The following is a 24,807-nucleotide window of genomic DNA, read 5'->3' as shown; positions in this document are numbered from 1 at the left end:
TGTTCCAGGACTGCAGGGCCATCCGGCCTCCCTCTGGATACGACTGGAGTCCTCAGAGATGGAGAAGCCCCTGAAAGAGACCCCATGGCTGGGAGAAGCCATTGAGATTTCCTCTCTTCTTTTCCTTGCCGTAGAATCTTGGGCCCAGAGAAATTGGGAGGCTGGCTCAGAGGAGCCTGGCACACCATCAGTGACTCCGCCCCAAGGTTCTGGAGAGCAGCTGCTTATAGTCCTTAGGAACTTGGAATTTGATTCAGATTGCTTGAGGTCAGATCCCTGTCCATTGACAAGCTGCCTCAGTTCCTTTGTCTGCACAGTGGGGCCAACAGCAGCACTTAAGGCCTAAGACTGCAAGTATTAAGTGAAATCCAGAATCAAGATGCTCTGGGTTGGTGGCCTGGCTCAAGTGGTAGAGTTCCTGCCTAGCAAACTTTAAGGCCCCTGAATTTAAAGCTCAGTACTACCAATAAAAAAGGCTCTCTGAGCAGGGCACCAGTGGTTTATGCCTGTAATACTAGGCTGAGATTGAGAGAATTGAGGCTCCAGGACAGCCCTGGCAAATAGTTCACGAGACCCCCTCCCAGTCTCCAAAATAACCAGAGCAAAAATAACGGGCTGGAGGCATGGCTCAAGTGATAGTGCCTGCTTTGCAAGTGCAAAGCCCTGAGTTCAAACCCCAAAATAAAATAATAAAAAAAGGTGCTCTCTCTATGTGAGATGGTCATAATCGCATACCCTCACCCTGAGGCTCTTGGTCAGGTTTGTCCTTTGGCCATTCCAAACTATTTGGAAGCCAGTTATTTCCAGCCTCTGAACCTGAAGCTTGGGTAAGAGAGCCCTGGGCTGGGAGCTGGAAGTCTTGACTGATTCTCAGACCAATGGCCACACCTCCTGTCTCAGTTCCTCCCCCCGTGACCCCATGCTAGCAGGTAGATGAGGGCTGTGCTCACTCCTTGCCTTCTTCACTGGGGGCTCTCCTGAAGGCCAAGGGTGAGGGAAACTATGGCCTCAGGGTGTCCAGCTTCAGGGTCTGTATGTTCTCTTACAAGTCACTGGGCCCAGTCCCTCTCCACCCCAGCCTGAGGGCCCGCTGGGGGCCAGTGCTGTGACTGGTCCCCAAGTAGTTATTTTGGGAAGAATTCCAGGAATGAGCCAAATTGGAGTGATGAGTCCTCTTATCTCCAGGGCAGCCTGGGGTCAGATGAAGCCATATGGACATTAGGAGCATGGAAGCTGGCAGGCTTTAGTTACTGGTCCCCTTCTGGTTCTGTGATACTCTCACTACCTCTTGCGAAAGTGAGTGGAAGCACAGTGGGCACCTGCCCAATATCCTCACTGCCCCTAAGTATTGGAGTATTGGGAGGAAGGTGGTGAGGAGAACCTGATAACTGGGGAGGAGGGCTCTTGAGCCCCTACTGCTGGCCAGGGAGTATTCTTAGGGTGTTAAGCTGACTTTGCACTGGGGTGGGGGCCCAGGAAGGGGTTTGCAGAGAAATCTCTGGGTGGCAGATGAGACCTAGTGAATTTATGTGTAAGATGCCGGATGCAGATGCAGAGAGCTTTCCAGGAGCACAGTAGCCTACCTGGACATGGGAAGAGCTTTTAATGTGAGGCAAAGTCAGTTCACAATACAAAAATCTAAAAATCATACCCAGTTCCCACCTGGCTCCTGGGGAAGGAGGATGCTGGGGGTTTCCTTTGCCTGCAGGGGATGAGGCGGAGCAGAGGAAGGCCAGAGAAAGGGGAGAGGGAAGTAGGCCCCAGAGGACCGGCCAGAGGGGTCCTGCTGCCCTCCCCTGTCCTGGAGCCACCTTTGCTTCCTGTGGGCGTCCTCTGCCCATGTTGCCTGCCAGTCTGTCCCCCACCTGTCTGGTCTGGCCCTCAGAGGGTCAGGCCCAGCTGCCTCATTTCTCCTTCTTCTCCTGCTTCTTCGATGCTGATGCCTCTGTTGCATCTTTGGATTCTGTCACAGCAGTTGGATCCTTAGGATTTGATTCCTCGTAACTGACCAGAAAATAAAACAAAAACACATTTAGGAGGGGGAGAGCAGGGTCTCAGTTGCCCCTTATTCCTCCGGGCACACAAAGGTGATTCCATGTCCACTGCCCAGCATCTCCCAGCCTCTGGCCTAGCCCCAGTGTGTGGCCCTCAGACAGTTTGCTCTGCTTTCTCTGTGCCCTGTGGTGTCAAGAGGCAGCAAGGGTAATAGTAGGTGGGAGAGGCTAGGCCTGGAATTGTGTGAGTCAACTTACAGCTTCTTTTTTTAAAATTTTTTTGTTGGGACTGGGGTTTGAACTCAGGGCTTCATGCTTGCAAAGCAGGTGCTCTAGTGCTTGAGCCACACCTCTAGCCCATTTTGCTCTGGTTATTTTGGAAATGGGATCTCACAAACTATTTGCCTGGGCTAGCCTCAAACTGCAATCCTCTTGATCTTAGCTTCCAAAGTAGCTGGAATTATAGGCATGAGCTACTGGTGCCTGGCTAACTTTCAGGTTTTTTGGGGGGAGTACTGGGGTTTGAACTTGGGTCTTTACGCTTGCAAAGCAGGCGCTCGACCACTCGAGCCACATCTCCAGCCCTAACTTTCAGCTTCTTGAACACTCTTCTGGAGTGGATAAAAGGGCAGCCAGGATGAGACTATGGGAGATGGCTGCTTCCTGGGGCACAATGTAGGAGTCAAGCTGCTCAGCCCTGGGTGCAAGTGGGGGAACCATTCCACTGGCAAACAGCTCTGTGCCACTCTTGAGGATGGACACCCTGCCCGAGCTCTTACCATGGGCTTCACTTACTGTGTAACTGCTTTTATGCCAAGTTTGATACATGCTTCCTCACCAGATTAACTCTGAGAGGCGCGAGTGTGCCTACTTACAGATGAAGAAAGGCTCTGGAAGAAGTGACTTGCCCAGGGTCATATACACAGTGAGCAGTCACCACAGCTACCACTGTCTAGCAGGTCTCTCACATCCTGTTACCCCTCTTGTGTGAGCCCATGTTGCTGGAGAGGCTCTGGTTTGCTTGCTCCCCACAGCAGGTGCAGCAAGTGCCTGGTGGCTGGAGGAGCTGCCTCCTGCTGCTTACATTGGAGCTGGAGCATCTGCCCTACCTTGGGCCCCGGGCAGTGGGGGAGCGGGCAGGTGGGCACCTGCTGGGCATTACATGGTGCTGGGATTCTGCGGGCGCCGGCGACGAGGGCCGGCCAGTTTCTGCTGCATGGAGTCGGCCAGGCTGGCAGGGGAGCCCGAGACTGTGGGAAAGTGGGTGAGCCTCGGGGTATGAGGCAGGATTTCCGCTGAGGACTCGTAGCTGTGCGAAAGACAGAGACAGAGATAGAACGAAGAGATGGAGAGGGGAAGACTAAGGGAAGAGAGAGACTTCTTTCCCAAGAGGCTGAGAGCATGGCAGTCTTACATTGCAGAAAGAAGCCAGCATCACTTGCAGAAAAAGAAAAGGTGCACCTTGGTAAAGGGACAGTTACAAGAACGAGGACGCTGTGGATGTGCTGCTGTGGAAAGTATCTCTAAGATACGCTGTTTTGTGAAACACCAAGAGCTGGGGGTGTTACTCATGTACAGCACCTGCTTAGCACGTGCAAGGGTTCAATGCCTAGTGCCAAACACCACTGCCCACACCAAAACCCTCCATTAAGGTGCAGAATACCGGAGAATGTCACCACTGGAGCACACACGTTTGCATGTCAGTGCACAGGTGTCTCTGATGGCCTATGGGGCATGAGGATGTTCTCCCTCTCACAGCTGTGCAGTTCTGAGCTCTGTGAATGTGTAACTTGTTCAAGAATAAATAAATGAGGGTTGGGATATAGCTTAGTGGTAGAGCACTTGCCCAGCATTTGTAAGGCATGGGGAGGGGTGACACAATAAGGATGAATGAACTTTAAAGAGGTGAGTGGCAGTAAGAGAAACAAAGCAAAAGGTCAGGTGGAGAGTCTGGAGAGAAGGACATAAAGAGAAGAGAGAGACTGCTACTTTCTCACCTTTCCCTAAGAACCTCCTGGATGGGGGTGGAGTGACTAGATGGCTGAGTATTTAGGGAAAACAAGCCCCAAGTGGGTGAAGGGGCACCTTCTGCCCTGGCTGGGTGCTCAGAGATCCACCTGTTGAGGACACACAGGACTGAATTGGAAGGTCACCCCAAGGATAGGGCAGGGGGATGAGGCTGATGTGACAGAAGGAGGTGTTGAGCTCAGGGATCAGGTGCCACGCCTGCTCCCAAAGCTCCTTACACCTGTCCTCCAGTTCACCTTCCCACTCCTACCTGCCTCAGAGACCAGGGCTTTGGCAGGGTAGGAGATAGGGGCGGGCAGGCTGGGAACTGAGGATTCCAGGCAGGACAAGGAGGGCAGGGGCAGGTATGGGGGAGGGGTGAGTCATAGGCTGCCCTGTAGGCAGACAGGTGCACAGGAGTCCCTGGCAGGTGCTGGAGGGACACTTTGGAGGCCAGGCAGGTGGAGTGGGTGGAAGGCCCCCAAGTGGGCAGCTTTTGTCGCAGTTGGCAGCTATTTCTAGGTCCCTGGCAGAAAGGGTCAGTGCTAGGGAGCAGACACCTGCTAGAGTCACGCAGACTTTGGGGTGAGGGTGGGGCTGTGTACAAGGTGTGGCAGACGTGCCATAGCTGTGGGGAAAGGATTATGTGAATGAGTGAGACACACTGTGATGCAGAGAAAGCAGTGAACAGTGGGGTATGGCCACTGAGGCAGCTGGACAGGGACTGACACAACTTCCATTGGAGAGCACTTTCAACCTTTCCTCACTTCCCAATTCTGTTACTTACAGCAGTGAAGAAAAGACATACCTTTCAAGTAACCTGGTAGCAGAGCTAGGCTGGGACCCCAGGGTCCCAGACAGTAGGCAGCTGTGAGAGAACCCCCAATAAGTCATTCTGTTCTTACGACCCAGATGGCATGTGGTGTGGGGGCTTCCTAGAAAGCCCCAGTGGGAAAGATTCCCACTGCTGGCCACAGGCCAGGTACCCAGGTGCTGACAGAAAGGGTGAGGGCTGAAGCAGGTGGCAGGAACAATGTTCCCCCGGAGACCTGAATACACCCTAGAGGTCTCCACTAGCTGCTCGCAGGTACACCTGGGCCGATGTGAACCTCTACCCCCTGTCCTGCTTACCTGAACATCTCTGTCACTTCTCCCTTGGCCAGTGCCACCAGGATAGGAAAGCCAATGCAGGCAGGGACCAGATACAGGAGGGCAGGCTGTGAGAAGAGAGGCTGGTGAGGCAGTGCTGGGTAGGTCACCTGCTCAGAGCTTGGGCACAGGTTTACAGAGCAGGTCAGTAGCTGGGCCCAAACCCAGCACTCCTGACTCCCAGATCAGGGCTGTTCCTCCCTGGCAGGGAATGCAGGAAACACAAAACTCAAGGATGAAGAGCTTCAAGGGTCCCAGAAGCCTGTCTAGTAGTGTTCAAAGCTGCAATCTCCCAATCAGCTTTCCTCCCAGTAAGTGTTCTTGGGAGAGGCTGCTATAATGATGATGACTGTGTCAACACAGCACAGCCGCCATGCCTGTGGTACTTGCTACTGTCCACCTAGTGGTCACTGGCTCCACTGGGATTCAAACCTTGGTGCTCTGGTCCCAAGTCTATGCGAGTCTCCTGGGAAAGATGGGCTTGGAGTCAGAGCCCCTACGGGCACGAGGATGCCCTGCTGTGCAGTCCCAGGAGCTGTTGCTCTAGGGAGGGAGGGGACAACAGAGGCCTCTGAGGTCTAAGTGCTAAATAGGATGGAAATCCAGGCATGCCAGACCTGAAGTTATTCTTTGCCTTCAGCAACTGAAAGGTGGACGTCACTCCACTGTTCAACCCTACAAAGTCCTCAATACTGCCAGTGGCCTTAAGGCTGTATGAGATATGACACCTGCCTCCTTCTCTGATCTCACCAACCCTTACTCAGGCCATAACCCCAGGACCTTTGCACATGTAGTTCCTGCTGCCTGAGATGTCTTCTCACTTGTGCCTACTTTCCTCCTCCTTTTGCTCTCGGCTCGGTTGTCACCTCCGTGGGGAGATGCCACATACAGGGTCAGGTTTGCATGCTGCACATTCTCAGAATCCCTCTAATTCTCCTTCACAGCATTGCCTGGTCTTTTTGTGTACTGAGGATTAAACTCAGGGCCCCTCACTTGGCACTCTATCACTTGAGACACAGTCCAGTACTTTGATTTTTAGTTTGTTTTTCAGATAGGATCTTGTACTTTTGCTCAGGTTGGCCTTGGATGGCAATTCTACCTCTGCTTCCTATGTAGCTGGGATTATAGGTATGGGCCACCATGTTTAGCTTGTTTTTGAGATAGGGTCTTGATAACTTCTGCCTGAGCTGGCTTCAACCTCAATCCTATTTCTGTTTCTGGTATAGACGGGATTACAGGGATGAATCACCATGCTTGGCTTCCTCAGCCATTTGTAAGGGACTATCCCGTATAGACTGGAGTTTCCCTCATCTTCTAGCTTAGACTCAGTGAAGGCAGGCCCTTCTAGTTGCCTTGTTCACTGCTGCATGCCTGGCTCCGTGTGTGTGTGGCAGTGTGGTAATATGACGTGAACAGCTTCTTCACTGTGCTCAGACGTTATGAGGGGTCTTGGAGATGTATGGGGTGAAGATAGGAGGTATCATTGTTAGTGCAAAGCCAGTCCATGGCCACAAAAAACAGTAATCTTTCCTCTGCATCCTTGCACCCATCTTCAGACCATTTCATGCAGATTATCCTTGAATCTAGTATTACGCTAGGCATTTGGACCTGAGTTTGACAGATGTTACTGAGGCTCAGAGACAGGATGACTTTTTTTTTCTCCCCTCAACACCCCCTTTATGGGAGGATGACTTGCGTAAGTGGCTAAGCTGGGACTTGAGTCTGGGCAGCTTTGCTTCTCCCACATTGGATCTTTGCTGTGAGCTAGGCTTTGGGCTGAAACCAAAAAAAATCACAGTGACAAAGGTCTACTCCAAAACCTGTGAGAAGCAGCCAAAGTGGTACTCAGAGGAAAACATATAACCCTAAACAAATTCATGAGAAAATAGGAAAGATTTGAAAACCATAATGTAAGCTTTCAAATCAAGAAGGTAGACAAAAGGGATAAGGTAGAGTGCTTGCCTACTATGAATGAGGCCCTGGATTTGATCCCCAGCACTGCCACAAAAAACAAAAACAGAAACAAAATCAACAACAAAAACCTAGAAATAGAACAAAATAAACATTCAAAAACAGTAAAAAAGAAAATAATAAAAGCAGACATCATACCCATTTAATAAGTGAGTAAACAGTGTCAGAGGAGGGAGAAGGACCCGTGTAAAATGATGTAACTGGTCAGGATTTGGACCAATACTCCTCTGCCTCTGGGCGCAGTGCATGCTTTTCACTGAAGCCAGACTGGGCAAAATGGAGGGGAGGGTGGGTGTAGCCTTCTCATCAGAGAGCTGGGTGCCACAGGCCCATGAGGAAAGGCTCCTCTGGGAGGTGGCAAGTTTGCTATTATCAGAGGGATACAAGCCTGTATCATTTTCTTTCTTCTCAAGGCACCAGGGAACCTTGTCATAGTCAGCTAAGGAGAAGGTGGGATGTACAGCTCAGAAAACTGAGCTGGGGGTCAAAGTTTCTAGCTTTCCACTGGGACTTGGCTTTGATGTGTGTCCATGCTTAAACTATTTCCCTCTTTAGGCTTGCCTCCCCCTCTGTGTGACAAGGATGTTATACCTGATCATCTTCACTGGCCTTCCTAAAGGGGGTTGCTAGCTTCCTGGTTTGGATCAGGTTTCTGCAAAAGGATAAATAAGTGTACGGCCTCACGGAGGTCACAGAGGTGACTCCTATCTAGAGCAATGCTGGCAATGCTGGCTGTATCTTGGAGAAGACAACAGGTTCTCCTTCAGCAGTGGATTCCCTTCCCAGTGATTTTTAGGGAGATGATCACTTGGATGACTGGAGAGAAGAGCTGAGGAGTAGCACAGTTTTAGGCCTAGGGGTCAAGAATCCAGTCCAGGGTTTCAGCCAGGGCCCAGCTCAGCCTGCTGTGACCTGTCCTCCCAGGGCTACGGTTTCCCCCACAAAAGAGAGGATGTTACCTGCATGTGAGAGCTCAGAATGGAATCTTCCTCTGTGGCACCTGGGAAGGCAAGCGTGCCACCTGGTGGCTGCCAGGGAAATCACTCTGGGCTTGGACAACATGGAACAGAGAGCTGCAGCCGAGACCTCCTAAAGGTCTCTAAACTAGTCCCTCAACCCAGGTGCACTTGTTGTCTGCCATCTGCTTGTGAGTGCATGCCACTTTCTGCAGCTTCTGAGGCAATCTGAAGCAGAACTGCGTGAGAAGTGGTCCTACAAGCATTCTTGGTTTTTCTACCTATGGGCTAGGGGACTTGGACCTTCTGTAAGTTTAGCTTGGTGTCTGGCACAGAATGATCAATAAACAGATCTTGTGATTAATTCCAAGGCAACTCCTGTGTGGCTGGGCACCTCGGAGGGGAGGGCAGGAAAGGGGAACAATAAGTCCAAGACCCCAGGGATACATGAAACTCTGGATAGTACTGTATCCTGTCTGTATGTGAGATGGCCACTGACTAATGGGCAGGGAGTGTATGTCTATAGTGTGGATATGCTGGACAAAGGGATGGCTCACATGAGATGGTGAGAAAGTCCATCATGATACTCAGAATGGCATGAAACTGAAAGATTGTGAATTGTTAGCTGGGCACCAGAGGCTCACGCCTGCAATCCTAAACTACTTGAGAGGTTAAGATGATGAGGATCATGATTTTAGGCAAGCCCAGGCAGAAAAGTTTGTGAGGTTTGATGCTGGTGGCTCACGCCTGTAATCCTAGCTACTCAGAAGGCAGAAATCAGGAGGATCATGGTTCAAAGCCAGCCCAGGCAAATAGGTCTTGAGACTGTATCTTGCAAAAAATACCCAACACAAAAAGAGCTGGTGGAGTGGCTCAAGTGGTAGAGCACCTGCCTAGCAAGGTGCTAGCAAACCCTGAGTTCAAACCCCAGTACCAGCAGAACAAAACAAAACAAGGTTTATGAGTCTCTCCCACTCTTTTTTTGGCACTGGGGTTTGAACTCAGGGGCTCATGCTTGCTAGTAGTGCTCTTTCCGCCTAAGCCACTCCACCATCCCCACCAGATTTTTTTGGAGGTACTGCTGAGGTTTGAACTCAAGGCTTCATACTTGCTAGGCAATCGCTCTGCCACTTGAGCCACTACTCCAGCCCTGAGATCCCCATTCTTAACAAGGTGTGGGAGCATGCACTTGTTTCAGAGACAGAGGGAAGCTTTAAGTAAGAGGATCATGATCCAGGCAGGCCTGGGCAAAAAGCGACGTCCCATCTCCAAAAGAACCACAGCAAAAAGGGCTGAAAGTGTGGCTCAGATGGTAGTGTCTGTTTAGCAAGCATTAAGCCCTGAGTTCAAACCACAGTTTTTAAAAAAAAATCTAAATTTTTATTTGTAGAATAATTATATGCTAATTAAAATAAATTAAATTTGAAAAATAAAAACAGAAAATGAAACTGTGTGAGGGATGGGGAAGGAGGTATTATTGTAGTACTACCTGGGGCAGGCACAGTTCTGAGTATTTTCTTTTTTTGGTGTGACTAGAGCTTGAACTCAGGTCTTCGTATTTGCAAAGCAGCACTCTACAGCTTGACTCACACCTCCAGTACACTTTGCTCTGATTATTTTGGAGATGGAGTTCTGTGAACTATTTGGGAGGCCTCATACTACAAGCCTCCCAATATCACCCTCCCAAGCAGCTAGGATTACAGGTATGAGCTACCAGCTTCCGGCCTAGTATTTTGCTTATAGCAACTTCTGTTCTTATTATTAAATGAGGAAAACTAAGCAAAACTTTGACAACCTGTCCAGAGTCCCACAGAGAGGACAGAGTTTTAAACAGGTTTTCCTTAGCCTCCATTCCAGGCTGCCTTTCCTATGGCCAAGGCTGCAGAGCCTGGGCCTGGTTTATACACTAACCCAGGCTTGAATCCTGGCTCTACTACATGCTCACTGCATGGCGCCTGGACTCCAGGTTCTTCATCTGTTCACAAGGACCCTTATGAACACAGAGCCTGACACGTGGGATGTGCTTAGCAAACAAGAGCTCTTCCTACTGCCAGCAGAGGCAGCCATCCTGTACACTTCTGTTCCCTCCCAGCTTTCTCCTCTCCAAGCCACTGGTGGCTCTTAGACTTCATTTTGCACTGCTCACTCAGTGGTGGCCCGGCACCCAGCACCCATCACAGCAGTAGGAGGAGGGCACCTTAGCTGACTTGGTGGTGGTGGTCGGGGTACAACTGCACTAAAAAACCTAACACCCACCTAATCCTGTTCTATCTGCCCCACCATTGAGCCAGGGAAGCCAACTCCTCTTCCTGACTCTCCTCTTGCGGCGAGGGTAGCCACGTGACACTGATCTATCTGGTCAATGAGATGTGGGCAAAAATCTGCTGAGAGGATAGAGGGTGTGGGAAAGTTCCTGCCTTCCTAAGACAACAGTGTAACTAGAATGCTTTTTACTTCTTACTCCTTTCTTTTTTTTTTTTTTTGTGGTGATAGGGTTTGAACTCAGGGTTTTGGCTTACTGGCTGGTACACTCTACCATTTGAGCCACCCCCCCAACCCTCTTTGCTTTGGTTATTTTGAGAGAGGATCTTGTGTTTATGCCCAGGCCAGCCTTCATTCGCCTACTTATTCTTCCTGCATAGCTGGGATGACAGGCCCACATCACCATGCCCAGTTTTTTTTTTTTGGCAGGGTCTCATGCTTGCTAGACAGGTGCCCCACCACTTAAGCCATTCTGCCAGCCCCCAGCTTTTTATTGGTCAAGATGGTGGGGGGGGGTCTCCTGAACTTTTTGCTTATGCTGGTCCTGAACTTTGATCTTCCTGAGTAGTTCAGATTATAGGCATGGGCCACTGCACCTGGTTGCTTTTTGGTCCTTCTTGCCAGTGAAGTATATGTGCTACTTGGAGCAGTGGTAGCCACACTACTACCACAAGCAAAAGGTCAAAAGAATCATGGACATGACTACTGATCCCACTGGGGAACATCCACAGCTGAGTGCTTGAGTACATGACAAACAAACCCTTTGTAAGTCTTGATACTTGCAGCAAAGCATTCCACACACACCAAGGACAGTCCTGCTAACCTGGGCATGCTTGAAGATATGCATGATGGAGATGGTAAGGCCCAGGCCAAAGATGTAGGCAGCAAAGCTGGTGTAGAAGTAGGTGTGGGTGTTCTTCTTTAAGCTGCAGGGAAAGTGGGAAGAAGAAGGGTTAGACATAGAGCCTGAAGTAGCCAACGTTCCTTCTGGGGAAGACACTACAGATGTGGGGGGTAACTGAGAGCTCTGGGCTGGTAGTCTCAAGGGGGTATACAGTCTGCTACTGCTCCCAGGTAGGTGTCTTTGGATAAGGCAGTTTCCTTCTCTCAGGCTCAGTTTGTCTAAAAAAACGAGTGTAATTCCTTGGTGGTTATGACTATCAAATATTATAACCTGGAACAGTGGTCTAAGACTGTAGTCAGCACTGGGCAATGCCTGAATCCTAGCTACGAAGTGCTGCCAAAAAAAAAAAAAAAAAAAAAAAAAGGCTTTAGGCAGCATAAAAATCTTCCACTTTTAAGCATGGTGTATGCAATAGTTCAGTAACTTATGTGTGGGCACTAAATAGATGCTGACTGCATGGATAAAATGCCAGTGGCTTCCTGGAAGTAATTTATCCAAGATCAGCTTCAGAATCTATGAATCACATGCAACCTGACACTGCTGTTACCTGGCTTCCCTTTACAATGTTAGCTGCATAACCTGTGTGTCCCCAGCATCTGGAACAGTGCCTACAAAGCACTACAGGCTTGGTTAACATTTGTATTTTGAGTACTTTTGACTCCCTCTCTCCTTGCCCTAGCTGTTTTTTTTTTTTTTTTTTTTTTTTGGTGATACTGGGGTTTGAACTCAGGGCCTACACCTTGAGCCACTCTGCCAGTCCTTTTTTTGTGATGGGTTTTTTTCAAGATGGGGTCTCATGAACTATTTGCCTAGGGCTGGCTTTGAACCACCATCCTCTTAATCTCTGCCTTCTGACTAGCAAGGATTATAGGTCTGAGCCAACAGCATCTAGCCACTCTGGCTGCTTCTGAGCCTGAGCTCTGAGGACACCAACAGCTACTGTGCTGTGACAGCTGTGTGTAAATGATTCCTTTTGGAAACCACCAATTCTGGAGTCACTCTGAAGGCCTGGTTATCTTGTAAGCCCAGGTGAGGAAGGTCTTCTGCCTCTGGGGTGCTGAGAGCTGAGTCTGTGTCTGCAGCAGATAAGTCAGGGACTTTAGTAGGTTTCTCTGTGTTATCTTGACAGCCTGGGTACTGGTGGTTGGTTTAGATGCACCTCTACTTACTAACTGTCCAAAGTCCTTCCAAAGGTGTCTGTCTGTAAGCCTATGTGCTCATGGGACACTATACAAAGAACCCAGATATTGGGGTTGGGGGAGTAGCTCCAGTGGTATAGTGCCTGCTTAGCATGCTCAAGACCTTTGGTTTGAATTCCAGCACTGAAAAACAAATAAAAAACCCCCAACGAACCAACCAACAAAGAACCCCCAAAACAAAAAGGCAGGTGTGGTGGTGCATATCTGTAATCCTGGTGGCACTCAGGAGGCTTAGCTAAGCAGGAGGATTTAGAGTTTGAGAGTGGGCTAAACAGTGAGACTCCATCTCAAAAACCAAAAACAACAATCCTCCCAAAACAGATATCTATGATTAGAGAGAAGTTGTCTCACATGAAAATTAGTTTCCTTTTATTGCTGTGTTGGGGATGAAACCTAGGGCCATGTTCAGGCCAAGCATGTGTTGTAACACTAAGCTACATCGCAGCCCTGAAAACTGTATTTCAGTGACACTATACTGAGATTCTCATCACCACTGTCAACACTACTACCGTTTTTGCAATCACAGGCATGATGAAATTAAGTTCAAAACTACTTCAAATAGCAATATACATAGCAAGACCTGGCTGGGCTAACTGAGCATTGAAAGTACACGAGTGCCCAGATACATTCAGTCGAATGAATTTTTCTTTCTTTCTTTTTTTGGCAGTACTGGGGTTTGAACTCAGGGCCTCACACTTGCTAGGCAGGTGCTCTGCCACTTTAACCACTCTGCCAGCCTGGATGGTAGCTTTTCTGCTGTAAGTGGTAACCCAAGGTGGCCAGTTGGCCCCTTCTTTCTCTCTCTCTTCTGTGGTGCTGGGGATGGACTCTGAGCCTTGTGCCTACTGGGCAAGTGCTCTACCACTCAGCCACACCCCAGCCCTGTGTTCATTTTCTACAATAAAATGAAAAAAAAATCTGAGAAATGAGAGTGCAGGTAACAGTTGGGACGTGGTGACCTAACTCCAGGTAGAGATGACAATGGCTGAAGTAGGCCTTCCCCTGAACTACAGAGGTCAGCCTGCACTCAGCACTCTCTCCAGACTGTCACAGTATCCCTGAGGGAGGAATGCTTACTTACCTCCACATCAGGATGAGGAACCTGAGGCTCAGCAAGTCTAGGCTGCTTGCCAGGGGTGCAGGGAGAAAGCACTACAAGTACTACTAGGACTTCCTGAGTTTATCTCTTGGCTTGTGACTTTTAACTTTAAAAAACTTTTGGGCCCCCCAGCAGCACAGCAACTAAGAGATAGCATAGATAAATGGGACTTCATAAAGCTAAAAAGCTTCTGTTCATCAAAAGAAATGGTCCCTAAACTGAAGAGAACACCCACAGAGTGGGAGAAAATATTTGCCAACTATACATCAGACAAAGGACTGGTAACCAGAATATACAGGGAACTTAAAAAACTAAATTCTCCCAAAACTAATGAACCAATAAAGAAATGGGCATGTGAACTAAACAGAACTTTCTCAAAAGAAGAAATTCAAATGGCCAAAAAACACATGAAAAAATGCTCACCATCTCTAGCAATAAAGGAAATGCAAATTAAAACCACACTAAGATTCCACCTCACCCCTGTTAGAATAGCCATCATCAGCAACACCACCACCAACAGGTGTTGGCGAGGATGTGGGGAAAAAGGAACCCTCTTACACTGTTGGTGGGAATGTAGACTAGTACAACCACTCTGGAAAAAAATTTGGAGGCTATTTAAAAAGCCAGACATGGATCTACCATTTGATTCAGCAATACCACTCTTGGGGATATACCCAAAAGACTGTGACACAGGTTACTCCAGAGGCACCTGCACACCCATGTTTATTGCGGCACTATTCACAATAGCCAAGTTATGGAAACAGCCAAGATGCCCCACCACTGACGAATAGATTAAGAAAATGTGGTATCTATACACAATGGAATTTTATGCAGCCATGAAGAAGAATGAAATGTTATCATTCGCTGGTAAATGGATGGAATTGGAGAACATCATTCTGAGTGAGGTTAGCCTGGCCCAAAAGACCAAAAATCGTATGTTCTCCCTCATATGTGGACATTAGATCAAGGGCAAACACAACAATGGGATTGGACTTTGAGCACATGATAAAAGTGAGAGCACACAAGGGAAGAGTGAGAATAGGTAAGACACCTAAAAAATTAGCTATCATTTGTTGCCCTTAACACAGAGAAACTAAAGCAGATACCTTAAAAGCAACTGAGGCCAATAGGAAAAGGGGACCAGGAACTAGAGAAAAGGTTAGATCAAAAAGAATTAACCTAGAAGGTAACACCCCCACACAGGAAATCAATGTGAGTCAATGCCCTGTATAGCTATCCTTATCTCAACCAGCAAAAACCCTTGTTCCTTCCTGTTATTGCTTATACTCTCTCTACAACAAAATTAGAAATAAGGGCAAAATAGTTTCTGCTGGGTATTGAGGGAGTGGGGGGGAGAGGGAGGGGGTGGAGTAGGTGGTAAGGGAGGGGGTGGGGGCAGGGGGGAGAAATGACCCAAGCCTTGTATGCACATATGAATAATAAAAGGAAAAAAAAAAAAACTTTTGGGCCACAGACTCTAGGAACATTTAGAACTTCAGAATGCAGGTGAAATCAGAATTGCTCTGGTTGCTAAGGCGTGGAGGGTCTGGTCCCCTAAGTTGGCTCTTGAAAGTTGCTGGTGAATCCCAGGAGAAACCTAGTCCAGGGTAGATCCTCCCTCACTTACCTGATGTCAAAACGCAGCAGCAGGGCAATGAAGATCCCTGTGGGGAAAAAGCCAGTGTCAGAGGGTAGCAAGAAAGGAGGACAGTGAACTAATGTGAGATTGGGCCTGGCCCTCAACTGGTGTCCTAGTCATGGAGTCATCATCAGGGGCCAAGGGGATAGCCATCACTGCCAAACATCTGCTGAAATCCTGTTTCTCTAGAACAAAAGCAAAGTCCTGGAGCTTTGCTTTGGCCTGGAACTACATTCACCAGACATCACAGCATCAGGCTGTCACCCTGGGTCTTCTACCCCAAATGTGCACTGAAGGCAATGCAGGGATAAACGAACCCAAGAGAGCTCAGCCCAGGGGTGGTATGTATGTGAGAGAATGAGAATAACCTATGATTAATTTTAAAGAGGGAAATGAATTAGCCCTTTATGAAGAATGTGTGAGAAGAGAGCTGGTAGGTAGAGAGCAGACCAATGCTGCCCTTCAACAAAGTGGGAAAACTTAGTGACCTCTGGCGGCTAAAAACTGTTCTCCAACCAACCCAGGGCTTGGAGCTCTGCAAGGAATGGTCACTTCTACCAGCTTATCTAGTCTTCAAAACAATTCTCCACTATGGCTGGGTGAGGGTGCAGTCAACTTAAATTATGGTGACTGCTCAAAGATTTGGAGATATACATGAATACAAGAAGGTTAGATATGTGGAGATAGTCTGTGCATCTCTGAAGCCCAGAACTATGACTACCAAGGACATTGGGGAAGTCTGTCACTGACTACCTGTGAAAAATCATCCCCTGAAAAGTGAACCAAATACTTTATAGGATTCCAGTTCTGTGTGAGAGAGCTGTGTCTGGGAAAACAGCCTCCCTGCCTTACAGCACCTAGAATCATGGAAACACTTGGGTTCAAACCCAGGCTTCAAGGCAAGTGGAACCATCTCTCTCTCCCTCCCCTCAGCTCTCTTTGTAGTACTGGGGATCAAAGCCAGAGCTTTGGACAGGATCCATCTCTTTGAATCTCAATTTCCTCATCTGGAAAATGGAAATATCCTCTATTTCCTTGGGCTGCTGGAGCAGTAACAACAACATACAAAAGTCCCCAGCACCTCGCTTGGTACAGAATGGGTGGCTTTTTTTAGTGGTGCTGGGGATAGAACCCAGAACCTTACACTAAACTATACTCCAGCCCTCTAGAGTACAACTGTTTTTGCAATACTGAGAGTTGAACTCAGGGCCTTGTATATGCTAGACAGATACTCTAACACTTGAGCCACTCCACTAGCCTTACAGCATAACCTTTTTTGCAGTCAGACAGACTTGCTCTGAGTCCTGGCCTTGCTGATTACAAGTATGTGAATGTCTATTAGTCCCTTCACTTCCGAGTGTCTGTTTCCTTAGTGATGAAGCAGGGAAAGCCTCAGCTTCACTTGCATACATGTCACAGATGAAAGCATCACAAAATGAAGGGCCTATACCATCCTAGGTTTTTACAATTGTTATTTCTTCCTACACTGGAAAGTGAGCTGGCTTTTTTTTTTTGGTGATACTGGGATTTGAACTCAGGGCTAGGAAAGCGCTCTACCACTTGAATTATGTCTCCAGCCCAATAAGTAGGCTTTTAATTTGCTCTAAACTTTATAGTAAGCTTTGAACCTTCTAACTCTGGGCCTGAGACTAGAGAATCAAGCATACTCAGAGATTGGACCCAGGTCTGCAGTCTGAGTGGCAGCTCAACTTTGCCCTGAGTCTTTTTTTTTTCAGTATTGAGGTTTGAACTCAGAGCCTTGTGCTTGCTAGGCAGTAGGCAAGCATTCTATCACTTGGGCTACTCCACCAACCCTGCCCCGAGTCTCTTGACTGGGAATCTGGGGTGCTAATACTCCAAGGCAAGGCACGGCTGTTGACGAGTGGTATGTACACTATGATTGGGACTGTGGACAGGGTCTCTGTGCCATATCCATGGGCACAATGACAGAGGGGCTCAAAGCCCAGCTTGTGACAACAAGCAGTATGTACACATGTCCTTCTGCCAAAAGTGTACATAAATGTACAATGAATCTATCTCCTCCCCCCAAAAAAGCCCACATTTGCACACACAATGTGTTGTGTGTTCTCCCTGAAGCCTTCTCAATACGGGACTGAAACAAGGGGTTGATGGCAGTTTTAGGACACCTCTAGCACTTGGAAACACCAGGAAAGGGGGGGTGTGTGTATGTATGTATGTGTGAAGAGTGTCCTCTGAGGCTGTCACTTGTCACAGAATAGGCTTTTTCCCAGATTGGATCTCCTCTGTCATTATGTACTTTTGTAGTTTTAGAGTAAATCAGCTTATCTGGACTAGAAGTTCTGTGAGGACAGTCTTGCTTACTGTTGTCCATCCAGGGCCCAGCTCGGGGCCTGGCGTATAACTGCTACGCTACAATGTTTGTTAAGATAAAATCCTTCACCAACCCTTTCTCAACAGGTAAGGCTGTCTGTTCCATAATACTCATCCTTGTTCCAGAAAATACCTCTCCAGCCCTCCAGCTACAGCCTCGTCCCCAGCCATCACCTGGAATGACGATGTCTCCAAGTCCCAACATGGCAAAGTTGTCTGCTTCCAGGCCCTTCTCCAGCAAGTCCTGGGGAAACACCACTGCAACAGGAGGTAGGGGTGGGAGGAGTTGGCTGGAGCCCAGATTACTCAGGCTTCCAGCCTCTCACCCCGGAAATGTATGACACCCACACATTTTTGTTTTGGGGGTGATGGGGAAGTTCACAGGCTGACAGACAATGTTTCTATCTGGAATCACAGCTGTTTAGAGACGGGAGGAATTTAGGGTTATCTAGCCAAAGATAACATACACCATACAATTTCAATACCCTGTTTATAGCTACGTAAGTCTTTGGCTCAATGGAGCAAAGCCACAGTGACTATGGCTGAGGTAGAAAAAGTGCCTTTGCTGTGAAGCAAATATATATATAGAAGTGGGCTACTTCTATATGTGCTGAAGAAGAAAAGACCACATACCTACTACTCCTTGCTTAAAGCCCCTCACTCAAATTCTTGCTGCAGTTTGTTTAGAGGGAGGCATTTCTCTCCAGTGACTCCCTCTTTGTCCAGTGATAGCAAGAGGTAGCTGTCCTTGGATTTCATTACAAGGTCTTGTGGAAAGGGTGCAGTCACAAGTGGCCTGAAGCCTGGCTCTGCCATCTGACTCTGTATAGTTTACTCGACTGCTTTAGTTTTCTCATTGATAAAATGCGTATCGTAACAGAAGTGACCCCACAGGGTTGTAGTGAGGATTAGATGACTTGTACACATTGTTAACTGCTGTCCTGCCCCTCCTTTTACTACTCCTATCCTGACTTTGTATGGGCAGTCTTCCCAGGTGATGGTTTAAGTGTGGCTATGGCCATGCCAATCAGGACAATCCTGTTCTCCAAATTTCCAACTTCCATGCAGAGGCGGAAGGTACACGATTCAACTTTGGCCAATGGTGCATACACAGAGGTGTGACAGGGCTCTGGCAAAGCTTGTGCTTTCCTGAGATACAGAGATGCCCTTGCCTGCCTGCTTCCTGCCTGCTTCTAGCTACCTCAAATGCAAAGTGATTTACAGATTTCCTCATTTGATCCTCTCAATCTTGGTACCATTCAATTCTGAGTGGTGGACACAATTATTTCCTTTTTTCAGATGTGGAAGGAGTCCGAGGCTATGTTGGCAAATGGCAGATGTGAGATCCAAACCAAGCAGCCTGACCTCACCATATATGCTCTTTTTCTTCCTTTTATTTACTTTTTTTGAGAAGGGGATCTTGCTATGTTACCTAGGCTGATCTCGAACTTCTGGGCTCAAATGATTCTCCTGCCTCAGTCTCTCAAATGGCTGGGACTAGAGGCATGAATCACCATATCCAGCTAGCATGTATATCCTTAACTATTCTGTATCCGAGCTCCCGTTCTAGCAGAAGGCAATAGGTCAGAAAGCCAGATTCTAAGCACCAAGAAACCAACATGACAGCGTTGTCATTTCCCTTACTGCATCCTAGGCAGTGTCCAAGATCCCAGGCATGGCATCCTTAGCTTCCCCAAATCTGGCCTCTGTGCACCATTCCTAGTCTCTTTTCTGCTGCTCCCGAGCTCAGGCACACACACCCTCCCCTGTTCTTTTCTTACAGGTCCTCCTGTGCATTTTCCTGCTCCAGTCCTTTTCTGAAACTGTATGCATCCTCTCAAACACCCACTGCTCCTGTGTGCTTGGTAAAGTGTGTTCCTCCTTCATGACACCTTGGCTAAATTCTCCAGGCTCCCAAGCCCCCAGGTTCCTGGGACCTGAATATCATCAAGCTTGCTAAGCATCTGTTTCTTTGCTCTGGAGAACCATTCTCCCTCTCCTTATAGACTTGGTTTTGGGGGCTGCCATGTACTCTGCCACCAGGTCTATCATTACCATCCTCTATCTCCCCACGGAGATGAATCAGGCCAGCCCTGGAAGTTTACTCAGGTCAAAGCTGGGAGAAAGGTGTTTTCCTCTAGTTTCACTGAAGGAGAATTACAGAATGTAGTAACAGTCTGAGGCCATGAATCCCACCCCAGTGGAGAATGCCCATAGTGGAGAATGGGACCATGAGAAGGATGCCTGAGCTGACTTCACCTCAACTTCCCACTGCCACAAGTCAGTGTTGTCACTGTCCCAAGGCTCCTCTCTTCTTCCCTGCTACCATGCACACCTGTGCTGTCCCTGAGTCTGATGACCACAGGGGCTGATTCGGGATCAGTCTAGGGCCAGAACTCTAAGCTAACTATGTTTTTCCCATTTGTCTTGCTAATGCATAGTATGGACTTTGGGCCTGTGACCCAATTTTGATAAATGAAATGAGAGAGGATGCAGGCAGAACTGAGGGAAAATATCCCTTCCTGATAAAAAAAGAGGCACAGCTTCCCCTTTGTGCCTCTGGACATGGCTATGTGATAAGTTAATGCTAGCAACCGCAAACGTGGTCCCATCTAGAGACCTTGGAGGGATGAGCTATGGGATAGGTGGACATGCTAAAGACAGTCAGGTGCGGGGGGGGGGGGGGGGAACAGAAAGAAGTAAACTTGGCTCTTGGTGGCCCTGCTGAGAGTCACTAACTTATCCCTCAGCTGTCCTATCCCTAAGCTTCCTGTAGTGTGAGATAACAAATTTCCCTCTTGTTTAAAGATGTTGACAGTTGGATTTTATTTTTCTTGTGGTGGTAAGTGATAAAACCCATGGCCTCAGGCAAGCTGGATAAGTGCTTACCCCCAAACCACACCCCTAACCCCCAGAGTTGGAATTTTTTCTTTTTTGGTGGTATTGGGGTTTAAACTCAGGGCCTCATGCTTGCTAGATAGGTGCTTTACCACTTGAGCCACTCCGCTAACCCCGTTTTGTGTTGGGTATTTTTTCTGAGATAGGGACTCACAAACTATTTGCCTGGGATGGCTTCGAACTATGATTCTCCTGATCTCTGCCTCCCAAGTAACTATGATTACAGGCATGAGCCACTGTGTCTGGCTGAGTTGGATTTTCTTATGAACAATGTCTACACTGAAGAACAAAATCAAGGCAGTATGAGGTGTGGAACTGATAGCAGCTGACACTCAGGTGCTAACAGGTTCCAGTCAGTTCTCAGCATGGAGGTCCCCCCTTTTGGAAAGTCTGGGCAGGCCTTACAACAGGCTGCTAGATGCTTCCTCTGTGCTTGCTTGTTCCCATTCCTGCTCAATTCACACCACAATGCATTCTGACCAAGTGGCCAAGGCCAGGGCTGGAACGGAGGGTGGCAGCTCAAGAAGACAGCCAAATTATTTAATGAAGAGTAGAGAACGAGGCTGGAAAGACACATGAGCTTGGCAGAAGAGGTATGTGGGGAAGGGATAAGGGAGAGATACTGACCCAAACAGGGACTATGAACCAGCTAGGTGGGCAGGGTTTTTTCCATTGTGGGAAGGTGTCACTTACATTTTATTGGTGCCTCAAAGGATTTGGCCACTGTCACCATCACATTGGTGCCAAATACCTGGAAAGAGAAGAAAACAGTCTGAAGGGAGGTAGGGGTTGGATGAGAAAGAATGGTTGTTGCTAGCTTCTGGATGCACTGCTCTTGCAGGAGTGGACCTCAGGGAGCTGCAAGGGCTCAGAGCAGATCTGAAATTGAGGAGAGGTAGCCACTAATGCTGGTTCTGGGCAACAGAGAGGAATTTCGAAGGAGTCTGAAAAGGACCTCTGCTGGCTCAGGTAAGGCAGCCTGTTTGTTCAGGGTTCTGCCTTTTCTGAGAGACAAAGGCCTGAGGCAACACCCACTCAAGAAGAGAATGGCTGCCTGGGGCCAGGGGAAGGGTGCCAAGGTAGAGCCCACCTCTACCTCTCAGTGATGCCTCACGGAATGAGTGTTCAGCCAGAGCACAGCCAGCTGTCCTGCTAGGTCTCTGCTGGGCCACCCATCAGCATTCTACTACCCCTGTCTGAATATCTCTAAGTCTCAACTCACTTGCTGTAAAGACACAGGACTAAGTAATACTTTTTGAGGGCTATTGTGAGGAAGACATAAAGATGGATGAAGGCACTGAGCACCAAATAGGCTCTCAGTAAGAAATGGAGTCTGCCCTCTCTGGCTCCATTTCACAGACGGGTCCAGAGAGGACCTACTCTGGGGTCCTATTAGATAACTGCAACTTGGGCCAGAGGCAGGAAGGAGTGGGGGTGCCCAGAGCTACACACACCTGGCATTCCTGATTGACTCACCCAGAAGACATCATAGATGAAGAGTCCACCCAGCAGGATGCAGCCGGTGCTGACGTTGTTTAGGTGTAGGAGCTCCACCCCGTTGAGAGAGAAGGCCAGGCCAAACAGGTTATTGGCAATCCAGTGCTGGGAAAAGGTGGGAGTGACGCCAGCTTGCTGTGTCCCACCCTGCCCTGTCATCCCAGCCACCTCTTGTCCTCAGGCCCTGGCTACTTACCTTTCTCAGCAGGTACCAGACACCAACGATGCTGCTTAGGCCCAGGCACACCAGGTCCTTAGTGTCAAACTCATAGTTGACGATCTCTGGGCAGAGAGGCCAGGTAAGTCCACTCCTCAGGGTGGGGCTGCCCCTCCCACCTCTTAGCCCCTGGATGGAGGAGGGCATGGCTATGGGCATGGTCAGAGGTCCACAGGCCTAGTCTGGTGGGGATATTAGGATGGGTAGAGCTCACTGGAGCTACCCCAACCCCCCCTAATTTTCTAGAAGAGAGAACAGAGGGAACAGAGGCCCAGAGAGAAAGCAGGGTCAGTGGGAGGTGGTCCTTGGTATTAGAAGCGTAAGTTCTGCCACTTATAGCTGGGTGACCCTGGAGGAGACAGTTCCCTCTCTGAGTTTTAGTTTCCTCATTTGTAAAAATGGCAACAGCACCTCCCTCATAGGGCTGCTTGGGGAGTAAATGAGATGGTCCTTATAATGCCCTCAGCACAATGCCTGGCACACAGAGGATGCTCAATCCATGCCAGCTTCCACTGAGCTCAGGTCTTTAGCAAGGTTCTAGTTCATTCTAGAATATTTCTATTTTGCCACCAAAGGAATCAAAGAGAGTTGCTGGCAATTCTTATTCACTAGCAGAGGAGGAAGAAGCTTAAGAGATGAAGGCCTAGAGAAAAAGCAGGAGGAAGCCCCTGAGGCTGATCTTGTGGGGAACCCTCTGGTAGATATCCTGATGTCAGACCCATTCTCGATGCTTCCAAGCTTCCTAATAAGCAAACCCAGAGAAGTGATGGAGGTTGCCCAGGGTCACAGAGTACAGCCACTCCTGTTAGATTCCAGAGCCCAGTAAAAGGCTGCTTGTCCCCCAATTTCTATTCTCCCGTGGTAACGGCACCCTGTTTTTTTTTTTTAAAGGCATCTGTTGAATTTATTCAGCATAACCACAGAAGCATTGTCTTCATGCTGCCACACATAGACACAAACACATACACAACACAATATCCATATTTAGCCAATGCATTCCTTCTAAGGCTCACTTATATGTCTTCATGTGCCACAGCCCATCATTTAAATAGTGGATATTCTCAATGCCGATTCCTTTGTTGACTTTCTCAATGTCTTCTGCAGCCATCTTCATGACTCCGACACACAGGGCATGCTGTTTTCCTTCTGCCATGACTGCCACAATGGTATCTACTGCAGCAGGGTAAAGCTTTGCTCCAGAAGAAGTTAAACCCGGACACATGATATTTGCACCACTGAGCACAAATTTGATGGCTCCTTTATCAACCTGCTGGTGTGGCAGGATAAAAGGGTATTTGTGAAGTAATCTCAGTGTTGGATAAAAAGGTCCCTTTCTTTGTCTGAAAAACAGCAATTCTCCATTTACCGTAAGGATTTCCATATGTTCATGGCATCGGACTATTTTGACAGGATCTTTCTTAGGCATGATTTGATTAAGCCACGGCTCAATACCTGGAAACTGCTCTATCAGTTGGTTCTTAATGCCCTTAATAACGGAAGTTTTCAACTGGATGCAGTTGGACACATCTTCCTTTTCATCAAATTTCTTGAACATGATCTTGGGTGAAGGGGATGCCGACAGGGAAGGATAGACAGGAAACTTGAATCGGCAAGGGTCCCACAGAGATCCGCGTTCAAGGCAGGCCGGCACCGATGGTCCGGTCGGGCCGTTGTCGTCAACCGGAAAGTGATCTAGTCAACCGGAAAGTGATCCAGCCAACCGCACTTTACGGCTGCGCAAAATATGACTACTTCCGCTTCTCTGAACACATCCGTGGTCATTCGACTCTTCTCCCAACTTCCGGCTCTTCTTCCAATTTCCGATTCACCATGGGATGGGGGACCGGAAAGGGCGGGCCGCGGGCAGGAAGAGGTGCGTACAACTCCATGGGGAGGGTGTGTGGGGGGGAGAACCCCAGACGGGTGCGCCCTGATGATTCTAACTGGACGTGAGGCCGACTTGCTCACACCCTCCCTTCCCCCCACCATAGTTAAAGGGACCCGGATGCCTGTTCTTCTGGTTGGACTGTGGAGTGATGGTCGACATCCTGGACCCGAGGGCCACCCGTAAGTATGGCGGAGTTGGGCCATATGAGACCTGGGATCGCGGACCCCGAGGTTTAAAAAAAAAAAAAAAAAAAAAAAAAAAAAAAGCCTTAGCTTTAAAAAAAAAAAATCCAATAATTTATTTGGCACAGATGCACTAGAGGTACAGAAAAGAATCACATAATATCGATGCTGTCTAGGGACAAAGCCTTCCTAGGCTCGGGAGGAGTGTGATGCATTTCACAAACTTATAATTTACAGAAGAAATACCTTGCATTTGGTCAAGCCGCTGATGATCTTGCCACTATATTAGAACCCATATGATAACCAATTAAAAAAAAAACCATTGAATCTCCTTTTCAAATCTTACATGGGGCAATAATAAAAATTTTTTATGAGCCAGGCAGTGTGCTGAATGATTTCCACTCATCATTTACTTTCAGTCCTAAGAAGGTGCTAGATTGTCACCATCATTTTCATTTTGTAGTTGGGGTGAAAAAAACTCCCAACAAAAACACCCAATGCTCAGAGAGGTAAGGCATTCACCAGAGTCCCATGACTAGGTGTGGCAGAGGTGGGATATGAACCCAGACCATGAGAGTCCAGAGCCTATTTCT

The 24,807-nt window shown here is 48.3% G+C and overlaps 2 protein-coding genes across 7 annotated transcripts in view; both read right to left on the bottom strand.

Annotated features, from left to right (window-relative positions):
- Window positions 1–1,584: 1,584 nt before the first annotated feature.
- Window positions 1,585–24,807, bottom strand: part of Hm13 (histocompatibility minor 13) — a 44,450-nt gene continuing 21,227 nt past the window's right edge. Inside the window, exons 5-14 of one of the 6 annotated variants that reach the window (XM_074074509.1) lie at window positions 22,124–22,209; window positions 21,907–22,032; window positions 21,124–21,181; window positions 17,707–17,790; window positions 15,169–15,205; window positions 11,163–11,265; window positions 5,133–5,218; window positions 3,992–4,111; window positions 3,143–3,303; window positions 1,585–2,004 (exon numbers count right to left, since the gene is read on the bottom strand). In XM_074074509.1, coding sequence (XP_073930610.1) covers window positions 3,153–3,303; window positions 3,992–4,111; window positions 5,133–5,218; window positions 11,163–11,265; window positions 15,169–15,205; window positions 17,707–17,790; window positions 21,124–21,181; window positions 21,907–22,032; window positions 22,124–22,209 — 851 coding nt within the window. In that variant the 3' untranslated portion in view covers window positions 1,585–2,004; window positions 3,143–3,152. The remainder of the gene's footprint in view (window positions 2,005–3,142; window positions 3,304–3,991; window positions 4,112–5,132; window positions 5,219–11,162; window positions 11,266–15,168; window positions 15,206–17,706; window positions 17,791–21,123; window positions 21,182–21,906; window positions 22,033–22,123; window positions 22,210–24,807) is intronic. The other 5 variants (XM_074074508.1, XM_074074510.1, XM_020171968.2 and 2 more) reach the window with 5 other exon arrangements.
- Mcts2 (MCTS family member 2) lies at window positions 22,219–23,699 on the bottom strand. Its single transcript, XM_020171971.2, has one exon. It carries the CDS (start codon window positions 23,697–23,699, stop codon window positions 23,154–23,156), a length of 546 nt encoding a protein of 181 aa, XP_020027560.1. The 3' UTR covers window positions 22,219–23,153.

The sequence above is a fragment of the Castor canadensis genome, chromosome 5 (genome assembly GCF_047511655.1).
Source record: "Castor canadensis chromosome 5, mCasCan1.hap1v2, whole genome shotgun sequence".
Taxonomy (NCBI): Eukaryota; Metazoa; Chordata; class Mammalia; order Rodentia; family Castoridae; genus Castor; species Castor canadensis.
The sequence above is the reverse complement of the archived record's forward strand: the minus strand, read 5'-3'. Positions and strand labels throughout refer to the sequence as shown.

What these genes read in the sequence shown, in the direction of transcription:
- Mcts2 (XM_020171971.2), bottom strand. Translation starts at nt 23,699, where the DNA reads ATGTTCAAGAAATTTGATGAAAAGGAAGATGTGTCCAACTGCATCCAG.